General features: G+C 50.1%; 2 protein-coding genes across 2 annotated transcripts in view; one reads left to right on the top strand and one right to left on the bottom strand.

The window, feature by feature from the left end:
• UNC5A (unc-5 netrin receptor A) overlaps window positions 1–17,173 on the top strand; it is a 113,472-nt gene extending 96,299 nt beyond the window's left edge. Inside the window, exons 3-15 of the mRNA XM_056854561.1 lie at window positions 1,483–1,626; window positions 2,543–2,646; window positions 3,100–3,280; window positions 4,874–5,038; window positions 6,501–6,689; window positions 8,195–8,494; window positions 8,923–9,010; window positions 11,050–11,218; window positions 12,581–12,814; window positions 13,796–13,945; window positions 14,301–14,465; window positions 15,954–16,132; window positions 16,719–17,173. Of these exons, the coding sequence (XP_056710539.1) occupies window positions 1,483–1,626; window positions 2,543–2,646; window positions 3,100–3,280; window positions 4,874–5,038; window positions 6,501–6,689; window positions 8,195–8,494; window positions 8,923–9,010; window positions 11,050–11,218; window positions 12,581–12,814; window positions 13,796–13,945; window positions 14,301–14,465; window positions 15,954–16,132; window positions 16,719–16,884 (2,234 nt within the window). The 3' untranslated portion in view covers window positions 16,885–17,173. The remainder of the gene's footprint in view (window positions 1–1,482; window positions 1,627–2,542; window positions 2,647–3,099; window positions 3,281–4,873; window positions 5,039–6,500; window positions 6,690–8,194; window positions 8,495–8,922; window positions 9,011–11,049; window positions 11,219–12,580; window positions 12,815–13,795; window positions 13,946–14,300; window positions 14,466–15,953; window positions 16,133–16,718) is intronic.
• A 1,767-nt stretch (window positions 17,174–18,940) lies between these two features.
• HK3 (hexokinase 3) overlaps window positions 18,941–20,536 on the bottom strand; it is a 37,729-nt gene continuing 36,133 nt past the window's right edge. Inside the window, exon 18 of the mRNA XM_056847427.1 lies at window positions 18,941–19,085. Within this exon, the coding sequence (XP_056703405.1) occupies window positions 18,941–19,085 (145 nt within the window). The remainder of the gene's footprint in view (window positions 19,086–20,536) is intronic.

The following is a 20,536-nucleotide window of genomic DNA, read 5'->3' as shown; positions in this document are numbered from 1 at the left end:
ATGGAACTGAGCTGGTACCAACCTGGTTAGAAACCTTATGAGACATTCTGTGAAAAAGACCAGGACAAAGCCAGGGGCAGAGGTGGGCCTGTGCTCCAGGGCCCTGAGAAACAGCTGCTTCAGGAGGCCCTGTCCTTGGGTAGTTGGAGGGATGCTGCTGTTGGTGCTGTACTGTGTCCTTCAAAACAATAAAAGTCACAAATTCTGGACCAAGAAAAGTCGGGTTCTGCAGCCTGAATAGATTATGCTTTGTGATCAGGTTTGCACAATTTCTTCTGCAATTTGTACACATTCTGCATAATTTATTTTGATTTTGGTTGGCAAGAAGGAGGGGGAAGGAGGCATGCAGAGTACTGAAGCCCCCACCTTCTAGTGGCTGGAAATCAAGCCACCGCTCCAGCTTCTTCCCCAGGCATTGCCCACACACTTCCAACACACCTTCATAACCACAAGGGCCAGAAACAATTTTTAAAAAAAAATGTGAACTGAGATTCTCCAGAAGCTGAATTCTGCACCCTCTACCATGGGGGTGTCAAACATTGGATTGCCAACCTCCAGGTACTAGCTGGAGATCTCCTGCTATTACAACTGATCTCCAGCCGATAGAGATCAGTTCGCCTGGAGAAAATGGCCACTTGGGCAATTGGACTCGATGGCATTGAAGTCCCTCCCCTCCCCAAACCCCACCCTCTTCAGGCTCCACCCCAAAAACCTCCCACCAGTGGCAAAGAGGGACCTGGCAACCCTAGAGAAACGGGGTCATATTCGGTTTCTTGAGATCTCTTATCCAGCCCACGAGCCAGCCAAGGCAGCCCCCCCGCCCTCAATCTGGGCTGGCGGCCCTTGTAACAAATGAGTTCAGCACCCCTGCTCTACCTCTGCCTCCTTTCCTCAAAATTGCATCCTGTCCTCTGCCCTGTGGAGAGTGCCTCCACTCACTGATCTCCCCACCCACTTTTGTCTGGAATCTAATTATAGCAGCTTGGGTGACATTAGCTCAGGTATAGAAACAACAAATAACTCCAGCACAAAAAAAAAATGGTTAGGCAGAGTTTGGTTTGTGGTGACTATGAATAAGATCACAATCTATAAATATTGGTGGTCACGAAAAACATGGGCATATGACAAATGATTAAGGTCCTCCTGGTCTCCATTTGTCAAGTTTGGGAATTATTGTGATCCATTGATTATGGTAAAGAAGGAGGTGTTAAGACTATTAAATTTTATGCTATATTTTTTGTCCTCTCTTTTTTTTTCTCTTCCCCTTCTTGAATAGTATTATACTGCTATTTATGTATGTTGGCAGAATTTTCTCCGAGTTTCAGGTGTTGTTTGCGGTTAATGTATACTGTATGTAATGCATGGTATTTGTGTGTTTGTTAGGGCTTTTTTTGTAGTGAGAATAAAAATCAATCCCAAAAATCCTTACCTTCCCCCCACCTCCTCCTCCTTTGCTTCTTTGTCCCCCTGGTTTTTCGGTAGGCCTGCCCCTCATGGAGGTGCGGATTGACATCTCACGGCAGCAGGTGGAGAAGATCTTTGGCCTGGAGGAGTACTGGTGCCAGTGCGTGGCCTGGAGCTCTTCTGGCACCACCAAAAGCCAGAAGGCCTACGTGCGCATTGCTTGTGAGTGACTCTCTTTCCACCTGGGGTACTGCGGCTGTGCCAGTGACCCATTTAGGATTGTTCCCAGATCATCCATCGTCCCTCTTCTCCAGCCTCTTCTTCGTTTTCTCCCTCACCTACCATCTTGCCCAATACCACTTTAGCTCTTGGTGTCTTTGATGGGTTTGAGGAAATGCCCATAACCCACATTCTGCAGCTGAAAATCAGAGCCCAGCAACAGGCCTTTTTTTTGTCCAGATTAAGTATGACCCATTGGGTACTGGTACTGGTATTGGCAGGGAGCAGGCAAGGCTTTCTCAACAGTGAATCATAGAATCATAGAGTTGGAAGGTACCACTCGGGTCATCTAGTCCACCCCCTGCATAATGCAGGAAATTCACAACTACCTCCCCCTCCAGACCCTCAGTGACCCCCCTTACTCCATACCCAGAAGATGGCCAAGATGCCCTCCCTCTCATCATCTGCCTAAGGACATAGAATCAGCATTGCTAATAGATGGCCATATAGCCTCTGCTTAAAAACCTCCAGGGAAGGAGAGCTCACCACCTCCCGATAAAGCTTGTTCCACTGAGGAACCGCTCTAACTGTTAGAAAGTTCTTCCTAATGTCTAGACGGAAACTCTTTTGATTTAATTTCAACCCGTGGGTTGTGGTCCGACCTTCTGGGGCAGCAGAAAACAACTTGGCACCCTTCTCTATATGACAGCTCTTCAAGTACTTGAAGATGGTTATCATATCCCCTCTCAGTCTTCTCCTCTGCAGGCTAAACATACCCAGCTCCTTCAACCTTTCCTCATAGGACTTGGTCTCCAGACCCCTCTGGAGTGTTGCTGGCCAAGCATTATGTGTGTGGGGGTGGGGTGGGGGAGGGGTCTTGGGAGTCATTAATACCACAGTGAGTCTCTCTTCTTTTTAGATCTGCGGAAGAACTTTGAACAAGAGCCAGTGGCCAAAGAGGTTTCTATTGAGCAGGGGATTGTGCTGCCTTGTCGCCCTCCCGAGGGGATCCCACCAGCTGAAGTGAGTACCAGCCTGATATGCTTATCCCTGGGTAACATGAGGAGGCCAAGAGGTAGCCATTCAACGGAATGGCCCGTGAACACCATCCCTTGCAGTATACCCCAGGAAGTTTGAAGGGACCGTCCAACACGGAACCACATCCCACCGCCACCCTTAACTTTGCCACCCCACAGCGCTTGCTTCTGATCTCGACTGGGTTCGTGTTATCCCTTTACCCCTCCATACTCCCCGCCGCTTGATTGACTCCAGCTCATCTCTGCAGAGCTCATTAACTCACATTCTGGAGCTTCCCTAGCCTACCCTGGTGCTGACTGGCCTGTCAATCTCTGTCCCTCACTAGGTCAGTACCAGAATGGGTTTCCCACTGAGGCACATTGCAGCTGCACAGTCCCCACAGGCTCCTGTGCAGCCTGACCCACTCCTGCCCCATGTGTGGCTTTGTTTCTCCCCAAGGTCGAGTGGCTGCGCAACGAAGAGCTCCTGGACCCCGCGCTGGACCCGAATTTCTACATCACCCTGGAGCACAGCCTGGTGGTGAAGCAGGCCCGCCTCGCTGACACAGGCAACTACACCTGCGTAGCCAAGAATATCGTGGCCCGGCGTCGCAGCTCCCCTGCTGCTGTCACTGTCTACGGTAGGGCCCCACCAGGGCATAGGGCGAGCTGCTCTGAGGAAAGAGGGTCCGGTGGGAAGTGGGGCTCTTGCCAATAGTGCCCTGGGAAGGGGGGGAGTAAGGATCTGGTGGTTTTGATGTATTAAACCCTGCCCATCCAGAGAGAGCTCCAGAACCCTGCATTCAGCAGTAGATCAGGGGAAAGAAAAGTTGTGTATCAAAGTTAGTAACCCGGCTGCATTTGGGATATGAACCAGCACAGATATATTCCCCATCCTGAAGTGAAATCTGATCTCAGATGGGCTCATGGATTGAAGGAGAAATAGGAATGGGGGAGGGAACTTTGGCCGCTGATGTTACTAGGGAGTGAATGATGCTTCTGCAGAATCCCACTGGGGAAAAGCTGCATGACCCTCCCCCTTCCTCCAAGTGTTTGCCCCTCTGCTTGTGACTCCTGCTGCATACCCCCATGTTTTCCTGTGTATTTTCCCCTCCCAACTGTGCATAAACACAAACCCACAGCTGCCATTTGCTTAGGACCAGCAGTGTCGCCCCGAGGCACCCAAAGGGCTGGGGTTCTCCTCCCAGACTCAGGAAGCACGGCGCTCCCAGAGGGGGTGCCTGCCCTTTTCAGCCATTGCCCCCACGTACGGCACAGGCGTTGGGAGCTCGAGTTGATGCTGTCCCTTCCCCCCAGTGAATGGCGGCTGGTCGACGTGGACGGACTGGTCAGCCTGCAGTACCAGCTGCGGACGGGGCTGGCAGAAGCGGAGCCGGAGCTGCACCAACCCGACGCCACTCAACGGGGGGGCCTCCTGTGAGGGCCAGAATGTGCAGAAAAGTTCCTGCGCCACCCTGTGCCCAGGTACTGCCCTGCCACTGCTGTGCACTTGCTCCCGTGGGCTCTGTTTGCTGTGGTTACACCCTAAGCACTTAAGCAGCACAGGCCCCCTAACAGTTGAGGAATGCTTAGCAGACCCGCTCGGAGGCTGAGCAAGGCCGCTGTCCTTCACCCCAAGTGCGTAGCCCCCTTTACTGTTTCAGCCCTTCACACAGCTCTGCCTGAGCATTCTTCTGCAATCCACCCCCTCCCCCAACCATCCCAGTCGTTGCCTTTCCCCAAAGCAATCCTGCTGACTTTACAGGGAGTCCGGAAAGGTGTCGCGAATGCTAGAGGCTTCTTGTTCTGTTTCTCCAGCCCTGTTTGAACCCACAGCCCCGAGGGCAACTGGACAATGCCTAGCCCTCCCCTCCCCCTTGGCTCTACCTGTCTTCCCTAACCCATCCATGTGTCTGTTGTTCATCCTTTTCCACCTCTAAGCCCTTTGTCCTTCTGAGGCATGTTACAAATGTGGGAAGGATTCCCCCCTTCTTGTCCTGTTAGGAGGGTTTTGATGCTCCAGTGTGGGTCAGCCATAAATTCTGGGGGCCTAGTCCCTCCTTTTCAACATAGCCCAGCATCCTCCTGGCCCTTGAGGCTGCTACTAGTATTTGGATAGAAAGATGTCTGCTTGGGGCTTGTGTGGGGGGTAGAATTCACTGTGGGGGTAAGAATAGATTGGAGGTAGCCTTTTGGTTACTAAGCCTCTGTACCGCCCTCCTCCTGTCCGGCAGTGCCTGGTGGTTGGTCAGCCTGGAGCCTGTGGTCAGAGTGTGGTGCAGACTGTACACATTGGCGTAGCCGCGAATGCTCTGATCCAGCACCCCGGAATGGCGGGGAAGAGTGCCAGGGGCCAGAACTGGAGACCCGCAACTGCACCAGTGAGCTGTGTACTCATGGTGAGTCCCTGCCGCTTCTGCCATTTTGGAGGACAGAGGGTGTTGTGGTCGGAGGTGGTGGGGAATGTCCTGAATCCTTTCTTTGCTGTCACAAAGCGCTTCTCGTCGAGTTCCTTTTGGGCTGCGTTACGTTCCAGGCTGATTGAGATGTGTGAGGGCAGTGAGGCCTGTCAGCTTTGCTTTGCCCATCCATCTGCACAAGACTAGCCGCCGTCTGCCCAGCGCAGATGGAAAAGCTGTTGCCTGGTTTGACATCTCGTAGTCACAGGCCGCAAACCGAGCACCCACCTTGCAAGGACACCCGTATGCCCCGTGTGTCCTTCCACAGGCTGCGTTCCTACGAGGAGGTGCCCAGAATTCTCCCCCAAAACATGAGCTTTCTGCACCTGAGACTCATGGCTGGTGCAGGTCAGCCTGGCGAGGTCTGCTGCCCTCCAGGCAGGAGAGTGCTTGGCAAGCCTGACAGTGTGGGAGAATGAGTGACAGGTCCCATCCTGGCTCATTATCGAGCTTAGGCTTGTTCTGTCTCCTACGGGTTTTCTCTTCCTTTTACATCAAATTAACCATTCATGCAGCTGAAGCGAGGCGATGTCCCCCCTGCCCTCCCGAAGCCTGACAGGTTGGCCCAGCTGGCAGTGAGTGGGGGTGGGAAAGGGATCCAGAGGAACAGCAGGGCAAAATGCTGTTTCACGTAACGCATGCGCTTCCATTTTTATCTCTCGTGCAAACGCCTGCCCTGTACGTGTGCTGCTGCATAAAGCAAGCTGCCATGTGTACTCACCAGTTTAACAGACACAACAAATGTGCTCCCTGACACATAGCACCCCTGAAATGCTCTCACACACCCCCATAACACAACCTGCTCTATACCTATAGTTCCCAACCTCCAGGTACTAGCTGGAGATCTCCTGCTATTACAACTGATCTCCAGCTGACAGAGATCACTTCACCTTGCAACTCTACCTATACATCAGCCTGCTGTCTATACTATTAATTTGAGGATACCCATGCCAAATGCCAGCACACATGCCCTCTCCTGTGTTATGGTGATTTGGGTCAAGGAGTTTTCAGTATTTCTACTTGCTAAACATGCATGGACACAAGGTGGTGGGTGGGGAGTGGCTACTAGCCCCTCCTCCTAATTAAAGATGGCCTGGCTTTGCTAAGAAGGTTTCAAGTGGACAATGATCATTATTTATAGGGTTGCCAGCTCCGGGTTGGGAAATACCTGGAGATTGGGGGGGGGGCTGAGAAGGGGGGGTTTGGGGAAGGGAGGAACTTCAATGCCATAGAGTCCAACTGCCAAAGCAGCCATTTTCTCCAAGGGAAATTATCTCTGTCACCTGGAGATCAGTTGTAATAGCGGGAGATCTCCAGCCACCTCCTGGAGGTTGGCAACCCTAATTATTCAAGGCAGTGGGTGCCCTAGCCGACACCTGTTTTCTCCTGATCCCCTTCTTAGGAACTGGTGGCTCTGAGGATGTGGCTTTATATGTGGGCCTGATCGCTGTGGCTGTCTGCCTAGTGCTGCTGCTCCTAGTGGTGACCCTCGTCTATTGCCGCAAGAAGGAAGGCCTGGATTCAGATGTGGCCGACTCTTCTATTCTCACTGCTGGCTTTCAGCCGGTCAGCATCAAGCCCACCAAAGCAGGTGAGCATCACCCTGGCCTTGGCAGATCACAGCAATTTTTTTTCAGTGTTGGTTCTAGGATTTCTGTGCCGTCACATGTGAGTGTGGGAAGCAGTGGGGCAAGCAGTCTTCTTGGAACCACTTTTGGTCTTGGGCAGGGTTGCCAGCTCTCTTGGCTGAAGTTGCCTGCTCTCAGCCTCCAGATGGTGCTTGTCTCTTTCAGAATTTCACCACGCTAACAAAGACTGAGCCCACTGTTCCTTCCTCCCTACTGGAAAGTAGGACTTCCCAAGTCAGAACTCTCAAATATGCTGCCCGTTGCTCCATCACTACTTAACCTCTGTCCTGTTGCTCCTCATGTCCCATGGTTCCTGCAACCCACTCATGAACCAAAACAGGACACCCACCAGTAAGAGCAGCCCAACACTGAAGCGTAGAAGAAAGAGAGATTCCCTAACCACTGCACCCCCACCACCTACAGACAGACACACACACGCATATTGGAGGCTTTTAAATCATTCTGAATTCATTCACGAAACAAAGTTTCCATCAATCAGGAAACATCTCACCTCGGGGAAAGTAGTCCATGCTGGAATGGTAGGCAGAAGATCTTATGGAACATCCATACTACAGTGACTATTAGTAGCTGCCAGGGAGTGACACTTAGAAAAAAGGGAGCCAATGACATAATGTAGTGGATGTCAGTAAAACCAACTGTTCCACGGGCCTTTGAAATAGCCAAAGAAATTGTATCGTAAAATGCCACTTGTGAGAAATCACATCTCCCAATATGGCCGCTCCATTTCTGGCTTTGTGGAACCAATTCACGAGACCCTCTGCGTGTTTCTAGGGACAGCCTGAATAGGCATCGTTTGATCACTCCATCAGTCACTCAGCTGCCTCATTACCTCAGGATGTGATACCTTAAACTCATCTCTGGGGGCATCTGAGTAGCCACTGTGTGAAAAGGAATGCTGGACTAGGCAGATAGCTGATGTGATCCAGCAGGGCCGCTCCTCTTTTCTTTGCTCGCTGACCTGCGGACAGCACAAGGGACAAGGTGGTAGAATGACAGCAAGTGCGATGGAGCTGCATTCAGGTCGTACAACTGGGTTGCGTGAGCGGGCTCGGCATCCCAGCATCCTTACTCTAAAAGGCAGATTACGCTACCCCTTTAAAAGATGTCCCTGGGAAATAAAATGCATAACCTTATTAATACACAAAGTGATGGTTTGAGCAGAGATCTTTATTTCTTGGGTCATTGCAGCAGTCTGTTACCCCTGCTGGTTAACGTATTTTATGCAACACCGTCTGATGAGATAATGTTTTGTGATTAGGCTGCTACCTACCTGAAGTGACTCAAAAGAGCCGCATTTGCATCCATAAAGTAATTGAGCTCTGAATGTAGAACTCGGAATGAATGAGCTCCCTTTTCCAGCCTGGAGAAGAATTTTTTTTACAGCTTGAAACAGTATGTACAATTTCATCGGCACAGTTGTTAAGGTGTCGTCTCTCCATCCTCACAGATAACTCCCACTTGCTCACTATCCAGCCTGACTTGAGCACCACCACTATGACCTACCAGGGCTCACTGTGTCCCCGTCAAGACGGACCCAGCAAGTTCCAGCTCGGCAACGGGCACCTGCTGAGCCCCCTAGGTAGCGGACGCCACACCTTGCACCATAGCTCTCCCAGTGCGGATCCAGTGGACTTTGTCTCACGATTCTCTACCCAGAGCTTCTTCCGCTCCTTGCCCAGGGGTGGGGCCAACATGGCATATGGAACCTTCAACTTCCTGGGTGGACGCCTTATGATACCTAACACAGGTGAGGTTGGAAGGCAGGGGAAGAGCAGAGCCAGGGATTTGGGAAGGTGGCCCAATGAAGAAAATGCAAAGCTGCTTCATGAGTCCCTTCTGAACTGGCACACATGTCCACACATCCATGGGGAAGAGGTTCCTTGTGATCTTGGGACGGGGTGTGTGTGTAGGGATTACTTTGTGACTAAACTACAGCTACCAAGCGCTTCCCTTTAGAGAAGCTTCTACCTCCCAGATGAGAGTTAGGGCTTTTAAGGATCAATCATCCAAGACTTCCTTAATCTTCCTTAATCCTTTACTACAGCCTCTATCTCAGCAGTCAACTTGCCTCAGAGAACATGGGGTGTTCCTTTCAAACCTGGGGCAGGAAGGAGGCCTGCCTCCAGACGATGTATCCCGTGGCCCCTGGGCAGCAACAATATCTCTGTCTCTTAGGTGTCAGCCTGCTCATCCCACCTGATGCCATCCCACGAGGGAAGATCTATGAAATCTACCTGACGCTGCACAAGCAGGAGGATGTGAGGTATCTCTCCCAATCCCCCAAAATCTCCATGCATACTAATAGGGGCCTAGTTCAAGGCCACTACATTCACACACATTGCCTCATTCTACTGTAACATATAACAGCTCACTGGGAATCTCACAGATATCTGTACCTGACACCTCTGACCCTATAGGCAATACATAGGCTGTCCTTGCTGGTCTGCCCCTAGAGAGGCAAGTGCCAAAATTGGCTTGTGCTCTTGAAACAGATGTGACTGAATGTCTCCAAAACAATCATTTCATCATGTTTGCTGTTAACTGTAGTCACAAACTTCATTATATGGTAAACTTCTACCTGGCATCTTTATAGGATGGAAACAACCTTGTCTTGGCATACATACTTTTCCTCATTGGGAAACATTCTTGGCATATACCATTGAGATACATATCTCTAGACTTCCTCCAAAGAGTATGAAACCAGAAACACTCTTACCAGGAACACTCTTGATTGGATTGAATTAACTTGATCTAAGCAATAGGATTCCTTTGCTAGTTCACAAGCTCAGAGACTACAATGCCAGCATCCTACCCCTGAGCACATTATGTGAAAAGTCATATTATTTTCAGCAGGAAACACTTTCATATAATAATCAGGGCCAAAATGTTTTTTGGGGGGAGGATGAGTATACTTTGGTGCCCTGGGGGCCCCCAGTCTGGGCTATAACTTCACTTCCATGATATGGTCTACTTGCTCCATTTCAGAAATTAAAATGGACTTTTTGAAATTATATATGTGTGTTGGAATGTGGGAGGGGGCCTCATGTTACAAGTTTGTACCAAGCCCAGGGAAATTATCCTCTGGCCCTGCACAGGATTGAGGTACCCAGCAAATAAAGACCCGTAGACAATTCCTAGGCAACTTTCACAGAACCATCAATAAATTCTAAGGCCATTTATGCAGAGTCAATTTTGATGCTTGCTCAAAGCTCTTTTTTTAAATGTGACCTTTAAAATACCTATTCACGGTCCTGATGAAAAGGAGAAATTCCACCACCACCCCACTCGCCTGCTTCTTTGTTCCTTCCATTAGCAACCACCATTTGCATAGCTAACTCGTGGCTGTGATTTTGCATGCTTCCTTGAGGGGATTCTTCGAGGCAGGGGCAGAGCAAACACAAAAGGTTGCTGTAAAGGGGCTCTTAAGAAATGCAAAGCAGGTATGTGCCGACGTTGCAGTCACTTCCTGAATGACAGTTCAGCATGAAAAACTCAAAAAAAATATGCAGGGCACTTCAGCCTGGAACGTGCCGCTAATTACCAAGCATAAATAGTCTACGAGTTTAACAAACACTTTTCTCTGATGAATGTCTGTGTCCTGGCCCTTGACAACCTGCTCTTGTTTCAATACCACTGCTCAGGACTGCATGAACTAACCAATGGAGAAAGCATGCTTCCATCATGGCACTGTCTGTGTCCAGAATCCCTTTGGTGCTGGATGAGTACTGAGGTGGTAGATTTGATTAGTATGCCTGAAAGACAGGGCTGGCCCGATCACCATGGACAGCAGCCTTTCTAGCGATACTGGCAGGATTGTCATCCAGGAAGGATATTGCCAGACTACCCCAGTCAGTCTCACAGGAAAAGAACTCGGTCAGACAACTGTCTAGTAATCCTCTGAGGAACTCCCATGCTGGGCACGCTGAGAAGCTTTCTATTTTTCTCCAGGGAAAGGAAAATGTGCTCTGTGCCAGCTGTTTCTCTGGCTGTATTCTCAGAAATGTTTCCCGAGTTGCCACCTTGAAGAAGTCATTAGATCTACATCAAATGCTGAGACATTTGCTGAAGTTTACTAGCTACTGATTTCTGAGTCCAAGCAAACCTCTTTGTTTGGGTTGTGAGCCCCTACGTGCTGACCCTACTGCCACCTTCTTCCCCATGGCGAAAGACAGCAATTTTGTTACCTCTCGGTGCCCAGTGGAATGGAAATCAAGGCAAAACAGCCGATGACAACAGAGAAACTCATCCCGCTGCTTTGTATACAGCTTCTCCACCAGCTCTTTCTTCCCCTCTCCCATCAAGGTTGCCCCTGGCTGGCTGCCAGACCCTGCTGAGCCCCATTGTCAGCTGTGGGCCCCCTGGGGTGCTGCTCACCCGGCCAGTCATCTTAGCCATGGATCACTGTGTGGAGCCAAACCCTGAGACTTGGAGCCTGCACCTCAAGAAGCAGTCCTGTGAGGGCACGTGGGAGGTGAGTGTTTGGCTTTGGGTGACCAGGCAGCCACTCAAGGACTTGAGCAGGGTGGGCAGGGTGAACTCTGGGCCCCTCCACCTATTGTTCACGAAGGCGGCCCAAATCCTGTGACCTAGATACATGATCTTAATTTACATATTTTGCACAATATGTTGTTTCTGCTAATCAGGAGGAAGGCCGCTCAAGTCCTGTTCCTCTGAAGCACTGGACATTTGATTCAGCTAGCGTGGTGTGGTGGTTAAGAGCGGTGGTTTGGAGCAGTGGACTCTAATCTGGAGAGCCAAGTTTGATTCCCCACTCCCCCATGTGAGCAGCGGAGGCTAATCTGGTGAACCAGGTTGGTTTCCCCACTCCTACTCACAAAGCCAGCTGGGTGACCCCTGGGCTAGTCACAGCTCTCTTAGAGCTCTCTCAGCCTAACCTACCTCACAGGGTGTCTGTTGTGGGGAGGGGAAGGGAAGGTGGTTGTAAGCTGGTTTGATTCTTCCTTAAGTGGTAGAGAAAGTTGACATATAAAAAACAACTCTTCTTCTTCTGTCCCTCTGACTACTAAGATTTCCCCAAGTGTTGGTCACACACATGTAAGCCTACCTTTGCTGTTTTAAGCAGTGAAACCTGGAAGTTCTGAAAGCCAAATCATCCACCAATACTACTCTCTGGGCTGTTTTCTGCAATTTTGGAGTAACACAAAGCCCTTCTTTAGCATTAGTGGGATCTAGAGAATTTTTTTACTGCTACTGCAGGCAAGCACATTTGAGATCCTGGAAGGAAGAGGCGTCGGGGCTGCGGCTACAAGCAAGAGCCTGGTGCAAACATTGTTGGAGGCACGTAGTGACCACCAGCTCATCTACTGTCCATCCCTAAGCTTTATCCGTGTCCACATATATCAACTGTGCTGACCTTACACCACCCATGCCAGTTCATGTACCTTGGGTACCAGAATGGTATAGTGGTTAGAATGTTAGACTAAGATCTGGGAGACCCCCGCTCAAATCCCCATTCTACTGTGCAGCTGGCTGAGTGACCTTGGCTTGGTCACGGTCAGCATCATCTACCTCACAGGGTTTTTGTGAAGCTAAAATGGGGAGGGAAGTACCATGTATGCCACCCTGAGTTCCTTGAGGGAAGCACAGGATAAGAATGGCTGCCATTCTCGATGACAGCATACCAATCCAAACAGATCAATCAACCTTCGTCCTCTGCCACCTCTGTGCCTGCCGTACTAATTCACCCTGAATCTGTCTCATCCATTTGGTCCTGGCACTATCTTGCCAATTCTGCATGGTCAAACTAGTTCTGTGCTCACCGTTCCAACATGTGCTGATTAGAGCTATTTTTGTCCCCTTTCCATTCTCTCAGGATGTGTTGCACCTGGGTGAGCCAGTACCCTCAGAACTCTACCACTGCCAGCTGGAACCTCAGGCTTGCTTCATCTTCACAGAGCAACTAGGCCGCTTCGCCTTGGTGGGGGAATCCCTCAGCATGGCTGCCTCAAAACGCCTCAAATTGGTCCTCTTTGCACCCACTACTTGTAGCGGACTGGAGTACGATGTCCGTGTATATTGCCTCAGTGACACCCGGGATGCACTCAAGGTATTAGTTCCAAGGCTGAAATGCCATCCCCACAAAAATACTAATCCACTTTTGGGAATCCCAAACCCTTCTTCTGCAAATTTCACAGATATACCTGCATAGTGCACTCTCTGCTGTTCTAATAAGGCACTATTTGTTCAAAAAAAAGGTCTCAGGAGCTGCTGAATGCCAGACAATGCCTGAGTAAGGCATTTGTGCATCTGCCACTTCAGCAACACTGACCATGTATCCAATACTTTGCCCTTTATAGCTCCAAACTACACAATGGGTTTGGACACAAGTCAGATTTGGATGCCCCCCATAAGGCATCTAATGCCCCCTGGGGATATTTTGGGTAGGAAAATGGTGCAGTGGGGGGCTGAAGTCTCAAATCAGCCTTTGCAGCACTTGGAAAATAAGTTTCCCACAGTTGTCATCTGGCTGCGGGATATGTGAAATGTATGGTATAGTTTGGACCTTAAGAACTATCGAATCACAGTGACAGGATCCCTAGCATCACCTTACAGAGGCCTCCTGCCTTCCCCACCATGACCTGACAGTCTTATTCCGCTATGTCACATGAACACACATGAATTCATGCAGCTGCCTTCTACTGAATCAGACCCTTGGCCCATCAAAGTCAGTATTGTTTACTGAGACCGGCAGTGGCTCTCCAGGGTCTCAGGCAGGGGAGTTTCACATCACCTGCTTGCCTAGTCCCTTGAACTGGAGATGCCAGGGATTGAACCTGGGACCTTCTGCATGCCAAACAGATGCTCTACCACTGAGCTACAGCCCTTGCCCTCAATGTCAATATTTGCCATGCAGGAATTTTGCCACAGCAACACAGGCCAGACCCTTGCATTTCCAGAGTTCCCACCTCATACAATGGCGTAACAGCAGTTGGACCCATAGTAGCTAGTGGCCCACTGGGCACAGGCATTAATGGTTGTGGGAGCTCAGTCTTTTCCCTCTTTGCCCCGTATGTTCACGTCACCACAGGAAGTGGTACAAATAGAGAAGCAGATGGGAGGACAGCTGATCGGTGCCCCACGGATCCTGCACTTCAAAGACAGTTACCACAATTTGCGCCTCTCCATCCATGATGTGCCCAGCTCACTGTGGAAGAGCAAGCTCCTTGTCAGTTATCAGGCAAGTGCGCTCACTAGTTCTGGGAAGGCTCTGCAATTGGGGCAGGACGAGGCAGGATTTGGACTCTTTGCTGGCAAGAGATCTTGCCAGTCTGTGCCCACTCCATTTTGTGCTTTGTGGAGCCACAAGGCGCCCTTTGTCTCAGGACCAAGAATACAACACCTGAGTGTTGCCGAGTCCTTCACTTGCCAAACACCAGTCTGTACACTGGGGGGGTGGCAGGTAATCTGCCTGACGCTGTTTGGTCTCCTTCCTGACTCCACTGGCACGGGTTCATCTGGCAGAAGCCTAGTTCCGCATCACCCTTTCGCAAAGCAGCACAGCCTTCCCTGAGCCTGTGGATATCTCTTCACAGGAGATCCCCTTCTACCACCTTTGGAGCGGGCTGCAACCCTATCTGCACTGCACCTTCACACTGGTGCGACTCAGCACCAGCACTTGCCAGCTGGCTTGCAAAATCTGGATCTGGCAGGTTGAGGGCGACGGGCAGAGCTTCAATATTGACTTCAACATCGCGAAGGTGAGGGCAAGGACTTTGCAATGGGGCGGTTGGTGAGATTACTGCTGTGGGGTGCCTTTTTAATCTGGGAGGGAACTCTGTGCTGGGTAGAGTGTCCATGAAGGGTACAGTTTCACACAGGACCCTCTAAGCTGGGGAGTAAGATATTGGGCACAGTTCCAAACACATAATTTGAGCCTGCAGTTAGCAGGGTGGCCACTGTCCCATGAGGATCCTAATGAGACGCAAGAGCTGAAGAGGAGGGCTTGGCTGCGTCAGGAGGGCTTTCCTTGACCTTGTTCAGGGCTTCCCTTTCAGCACACAGGCCCTGCTCCTACTCCTCCATCTGGCCGTGTCATCCAGTACAGATGTCTGCTCCTCCCCTCAATCCCAACAGTATGTAGCTGGAGTGGGATGTATATTCTGCTTCTGCAGGTGCTCAGACATGTGCTTCAAAACCATGTGGACGCCTGCTGAAATCTGAGAAGCCAGAGGGGTGGCTGAATGAGGTTTTCAGTGGTTGGCAAGGAGGTTTCAGTGTGGTGTGTAGCCTCTTGTCCCCTTGATGATGAATGAAACTAGAATAAACTATGGGAAATAGTTTATAAATTGCACAATGAATTATGAGTAAAATAAGCCATTTTTCTCCATGTGCAGAATGTATACACGTCACAGTGTTCTGTTTCTCTTGACACCCTATTTTCATCTTTTTAGTGCTGAGTTCCTCTAAAGCCCTACACTGTGCTTCTCTTTAAGCAAAAGGTCCCACGTCTTCACACCACAGTGGCTGCCCTCTTCCCCACCCACCTCTCTTTCCTTTTCCTTCCCATGTCTCTGTGCTCCTCTTCCCTCGGCCTATCAGCAGGACATCGGCACTATCTTTTTACACTTCACTGCAATATATAAGAAAAATCAATGAAAGCAACTCTTAGATAAAAAGCAACCAAAGAGAAAGCGAGTAGCTCTAGGGAGGGAAGGGCAGAGTTTGAGATTTGAATCACACATGGCTTTTCATATGTGTCCCCACCCTGTCCAGGAAGCATAAAACATCATTATAAAGATGTAGTGTCCGGAATATTGACTTTTGTCAAGCTCCTTAGCCGTCCCATACATATTATCTTAGGAAAGGAAAAGAAAACCTATTCTATCTCTGTAATGATACAGACCATATCATGGAAATAGGCTCATAGTCCATGCTGGACTCCCTGGACTCCATTAAAGGGTCCGCATTCTTGCTTGATCCCGATCTAACAGGATATATTCTTTGTGATCTTCAGCTCTCTTTCCCTAAACCTGTCGAAGAAATATATAGATAGAGATACCCTCTTGAGAAATCTCTTTCAAGAAACCACTTTGTCCTCAAGGGGCATCCACACCACTTCGAAAGAACAGTCTTAGCTCTGGGTCGCAGGCACCCTCCCCAGATAACTCAGCCCTCTCACCCCAGCGCTTCCATCGTGAGGCCTCCACTTGCCCCATTGATTCCAGTCACTGCTGTCCTCCTTCCAGGATGCACGGTTCTCGGACTGGCTGCCCCCAGACCATGAGGCTGGCTCCCCTGCCCTGGTGGGCCCCAGTGCCTTCAAGATCCCCTTCCTCATCCGCCAGAAGATCATAACTAGCCTGGATGCACCAGGAGCCCGTGGAGCTGACTGGAGAGCATTAGCTCAGAAGCTGCACCTCGACAGGTAAAAAGGTTCTCTGGGTAAAACAACCAATGTTAACTACAAGCTGCAGCTAGCCCAGCCTTTAGGGTGGGAGCCAGCATGGTGTAGTGGTTAAGAGTGGTGGTTTGGAGCGGTGGAGTCTGATCTGGAGAACCAGGTTTGATTCCCCACTCCTCCACATGAGCAGCAGATGCTAATCTGGTGAACTGGGTTGGTTTCCCCACTCCTACACATGAAGCCAGCTGGGTGACCTTGGGCTAGTCACTCTCTCTCAGCCCTACCTAGGAAGGGAAGGGAAGGGAAGGTGATTGTAAGCCGGTTTGAGCCTGCCTTAAGTGGTAGAGAAAGTCGGCACATAAAAACCAACTCTTCTTCTCCTTCTTCTGAAATTTACTTCAGCAGAAATAGGAGAGGAGGTGGAAGTCTGGGCTGAGTGAAGTAGGAGTTTATGCATGACAAAATGGGGCCACATTCTTTCCCCTGTGACACACCCAAACGCCACAAGGGGGTAGGGATAAGGAAGGGGCCACTTCAGCTGGAATTGAGGATTTAGTGACTATTCGGGTTGTCTTCGGCTGCTGACAACAACCTCTCTCTCTCTCCACAGCCACCTCAGCTTCTTTGCTTCGAAACCCAGCCCAACAGCCATGATCTTGAACTTATGGGAGGCATGTCATTTTCCCAACGGGAACCTCAACCAGCTGGCTGCTGCTGTGGCCGAGGTGGGCAAGCAGGACAGCTCCCTCTTCATGGTTTCAGAGGCCGAGTGCTAAGGCACTCAGTGGGGACAGCTCAGGCCTGAGCCAGGAGGTGACAGGGGGCGTCATCATTTGAAGGGGGCAGTGCTCCTGCTTTGAACATGCCTGCACCCCCCCTGTCTGAGGCATCCTGGCCTCGTGCCCTCTATTCCTTGTGCCAAATACAGCCAGAAGGCAAGCACACTGGCTCCGTCTCCAGCAGCCGTGGCAAAGGCTACTGAACGCTTACCCTGCTGCAACTAAGAAAGCTTTGGGACTGGCTGAGGGAGGCCTGCCCCGACTGCCTGAAGAGGCTCGCAATGGATTTTGAGATGCGAGCGTCTGGACTTGGTCGTGTGTTCAGAATCCTCTTCTTCCTTAGTGGGGGGGGGGAGGGCAAGGGGAGATGGCTGGCCTAGCACCCATTCTGAGCGACCAGGAGGAAAAAGGTAAGCTTGCTTCTGGAGCTGACGTGTCTGTACCCTTCCCATTACTGCCACCCAGGACGTCCCATGCTACAATACAGGAAGGGGGGGATGGGCCAGGGCATTTCCAGAGCCATCTCTGTATACTTTTGTTCCAGCCCACGAAGTACTCAAGACTCAGCCATAGAGGGCAGCCCGGGAGGGGGGGTTAGTGGTCGGCAAACACTGGGAACCCCAAGGGGGCAAGGGAGGGGCAGGGAAGGCAGCAGAGGGCAGCCCAGGGACAAGGGCAGTGCTGTACTGGGCAACTGGGTCTGTGCCTCCTTAGTCCTTGGCCCAGTGTATATGCAAAGGGAATTGTGCGTGTGCGTGGCAGTCCAATCCGTGCAGTGAACGTGTGCTGGACCAGGCCGGTCCATGCCGTATTGTGTAAAGATCGTTTTTTATTCTGTATTCAAGTGCATTCGAGTATTTACACTTGGCCTTATGTACATATAAGCGTCCCGCACAGGGTTTTAGCGGGCATGAATGTAAATAAATTATATATATATATTGCTACATGGGGCTTCTTGCATCTATGCCTATATCAAGCCAAAGGAAAGGTCGTCAGATCGGCTGCCAGTCAGATGCCTTCCCGAGAGCCCTGTGGCCATAGAAATGCCCGGAGTGAGGAGGGCACCTCTGTTTTAGCCCTCTTGGACAGGCCTGCCTTTGGCTCTTTGGGAAAAGACAGCTTGAGGATCTAAGTGGCAGCAGGACTTTGCTTTACTGTTTTCTATTATATTTGTGAAGCTTGAGCGTAACACAGAGACATTAAGAGGAACTTGTAGGCCATTTATGCAGGGGCATTTAGTTCGCAGTCCCTGCTGGACTGCTTCGAGGCTTCCTTTGCATTATTCATGATTTTACCGACCTTCAGACATGACTTTGCTCTGGCCTCATTCTTCCCCCGCAGTTCTAGAATCCTGTTTTAGAACTAATTTAAATACTGCTTCGCAGCAGGAGTGGCGCAAATTCCCCCCATTTCCATGTATATCTCTTAACTTCAAATTTCTCTCCCCACGCCCATTTTGACTTCTCCCTCCCACGTGTCTGTCCCTCCCATCCAACCTCTTCCCTCAAAGCAAAGCACAAAAGAGGGAGTTAAACCTTCACGAAATGTGCAGGAAGACACCCGAAGAGAGGCTGCAAAGATTGGAAGGCAGCTCCCAGCAGGGGTTAAAGAAAGGTTGAAGAAAGGTGGGGAGGAATACCCAGCAAAAGCCCACGCAGTCCCTTTAAGAGCTGCCCCGCCCCCTCCAAGTAAAGTGCAACAAGGCTGCGTTCTCAGGGGGAGGGACTCAGAAGCTCCGTGATTCACTGGGGATGCCTAAGTAACCCCAAGGTACTTCTGGAATTGGGGGGGGGGGTGTTCATGCATATGATGTTTGAGAATTCGGAGCAGAAAACTGTGCAGCAAACCAAATGCAAATTTCCCCTGCATAAATGACCGTAGAGTCAAAATGCTACTACCATCATTGCTTGCCTTTTTGTGTGCATGATTTTTATGCAATAACCCCAAAAAAAGGATGAAACTCTGAGTCAGGGTTTGGACCTGACAGGGAACAATGCATGATCCTGTTTATTGGGAGGTGTTTATAAAGCACACACACACAGGAAAGCCTCGGCTAAGTGGGGTGTTGTGCATTTTTGAAGTTGGCCACAGCAGCAATCAGTGCAGCTCCCTTTCCCGAGCCGTCTTCTGACTGCAGGAATTTGACTTGGCATTTTGGAGCCAGAAGAGCCACTGTCTCCTGAAGCTGTCTTGCAAAGCTGGGGGGAGAAAGGGAGAATGTCTTTGAGATGGAGAAATCCACTTGCAGCCCAGCATTGCACGTCCCACAGCAACAGAGGCCCTGGCTATATGCCTCCCGGATAGAGATGTTCTTGCCACCAGTTCTTCTTTTCCATCCGCAAACCAGAGATAACATTTGTCTCAGGTCCAATTCCTCTTAGGTCCCCAGACTACACAAATTACACCCAACCTGATTCACATCCCCTGCAGCTAGATGACAGCTGCTGGGAGCTTATTTCTCAAGTGCCAGGGGCCCCAATTCGGATCAGGGCTGTGGCATGGAGGGAGAAGGGGCTTCCATCACCCCCCTCCCATCTCCATACTGATTTCTTTATCCAAACCTCCTGTTTTGTGGGTGGAATGCAAATTGGGAACCCGGACCCAACTCATGTCTGAACATATGTAGTTTGGACCTTAATGATCTAGAGTGGTATTGCAAGAACCAGGCTGCATCCACATGACAAGAATTTTCTGTGTCCCTTTTATTACTATTGCAAATCTGTAGCAGCAATGACAATCCACATAGTAGCTTTCCTTGCCCTAGCTCAGGGGTGGGGAACCTTTTTTCCGCCAAGGGCCATTTGGATATTTATAACATCATTCACGGGCCATACAAAATTATCAACTTAAAAATTAGCCAACCAGTACGTTTCTCCATGGCCCAGGTGGGAAAGGGTTAACACAGTTTCTTGGGCAGTCCTAGCAGCTCCATAGCTAACGACACTTCTGCAAGGGGAAAAAAAGGTTCCTTTTCTTGGCAAAAGAAACACACATCTGCCTTGAAGAGAGGCTATTCTTTTCCGCGAACAGGGGCGGATCGCCAGTCCTAGATCCTTATGAGCTAGAGATCTGCCAGGACCCACGAAGGACCAGATCAAATGATTTCGCGGGCCTTAAACGGCTCCCGGGCCTGACGTTCCCCACCCCTGCCCTAGCTCCTTGCAATCATCATTCTCCCCACCCCATGGCACCAGTTGGCTTTTTCAGAATTTTAAAAATATGCCAATCATCAATTTTAAAAAAAAACCCTGAAGAGGCTCTTTGATAGCGTGGGGAAGGAGAGGAATGGTGGCATGAGGTGAGGGTGAGGGGCGGGGAGGAGGAAAATGGGGCTGATGTGGATGGGACCTGCAAAAATGTGCATCCATACAGCATGCAAAAAAGCTGCAGTCTTTCCAAAAAGATCTAAGCAAAACAGGTTTTGGAATTATTGCAGCAGCAAAGTGAGATAAAACACAGATAGTGGATTATTAGGGGATAACAGTTTGTGGATGTTCCCCCCCCCAAAAAAAAACAACAACAACCCTGCTTCAGTTTAGACACAAAACTGGATCAAAACCTCTGTGTGTAAGCAGCCCCAATCCCTACAGAAAAGCATTCTCAAATGCCATGGGCCTCAATTTGAACTATATCTGTTGATGGATTATAT

Source organism: Euleptes europaea, chromosome 1 (assembly GCF_029931775.1).
Source record: "Euleptes europaea isolate rEulEur1 chromosome 1, rEulEur1.hap1, whole genome shotgun sequence".
Lineage (NCBI taxonomy): Eukaryota > Metazoa > Chordata > Lepidosauria > Squamata > Sphaerodactylidae > Euleptes > Euleptes europaea.
The sequence above is the reverse complement of the archived record's forward strand: the minus strand, read 5'-3'. Positions and strand labels throughout refer to the sequence as shown.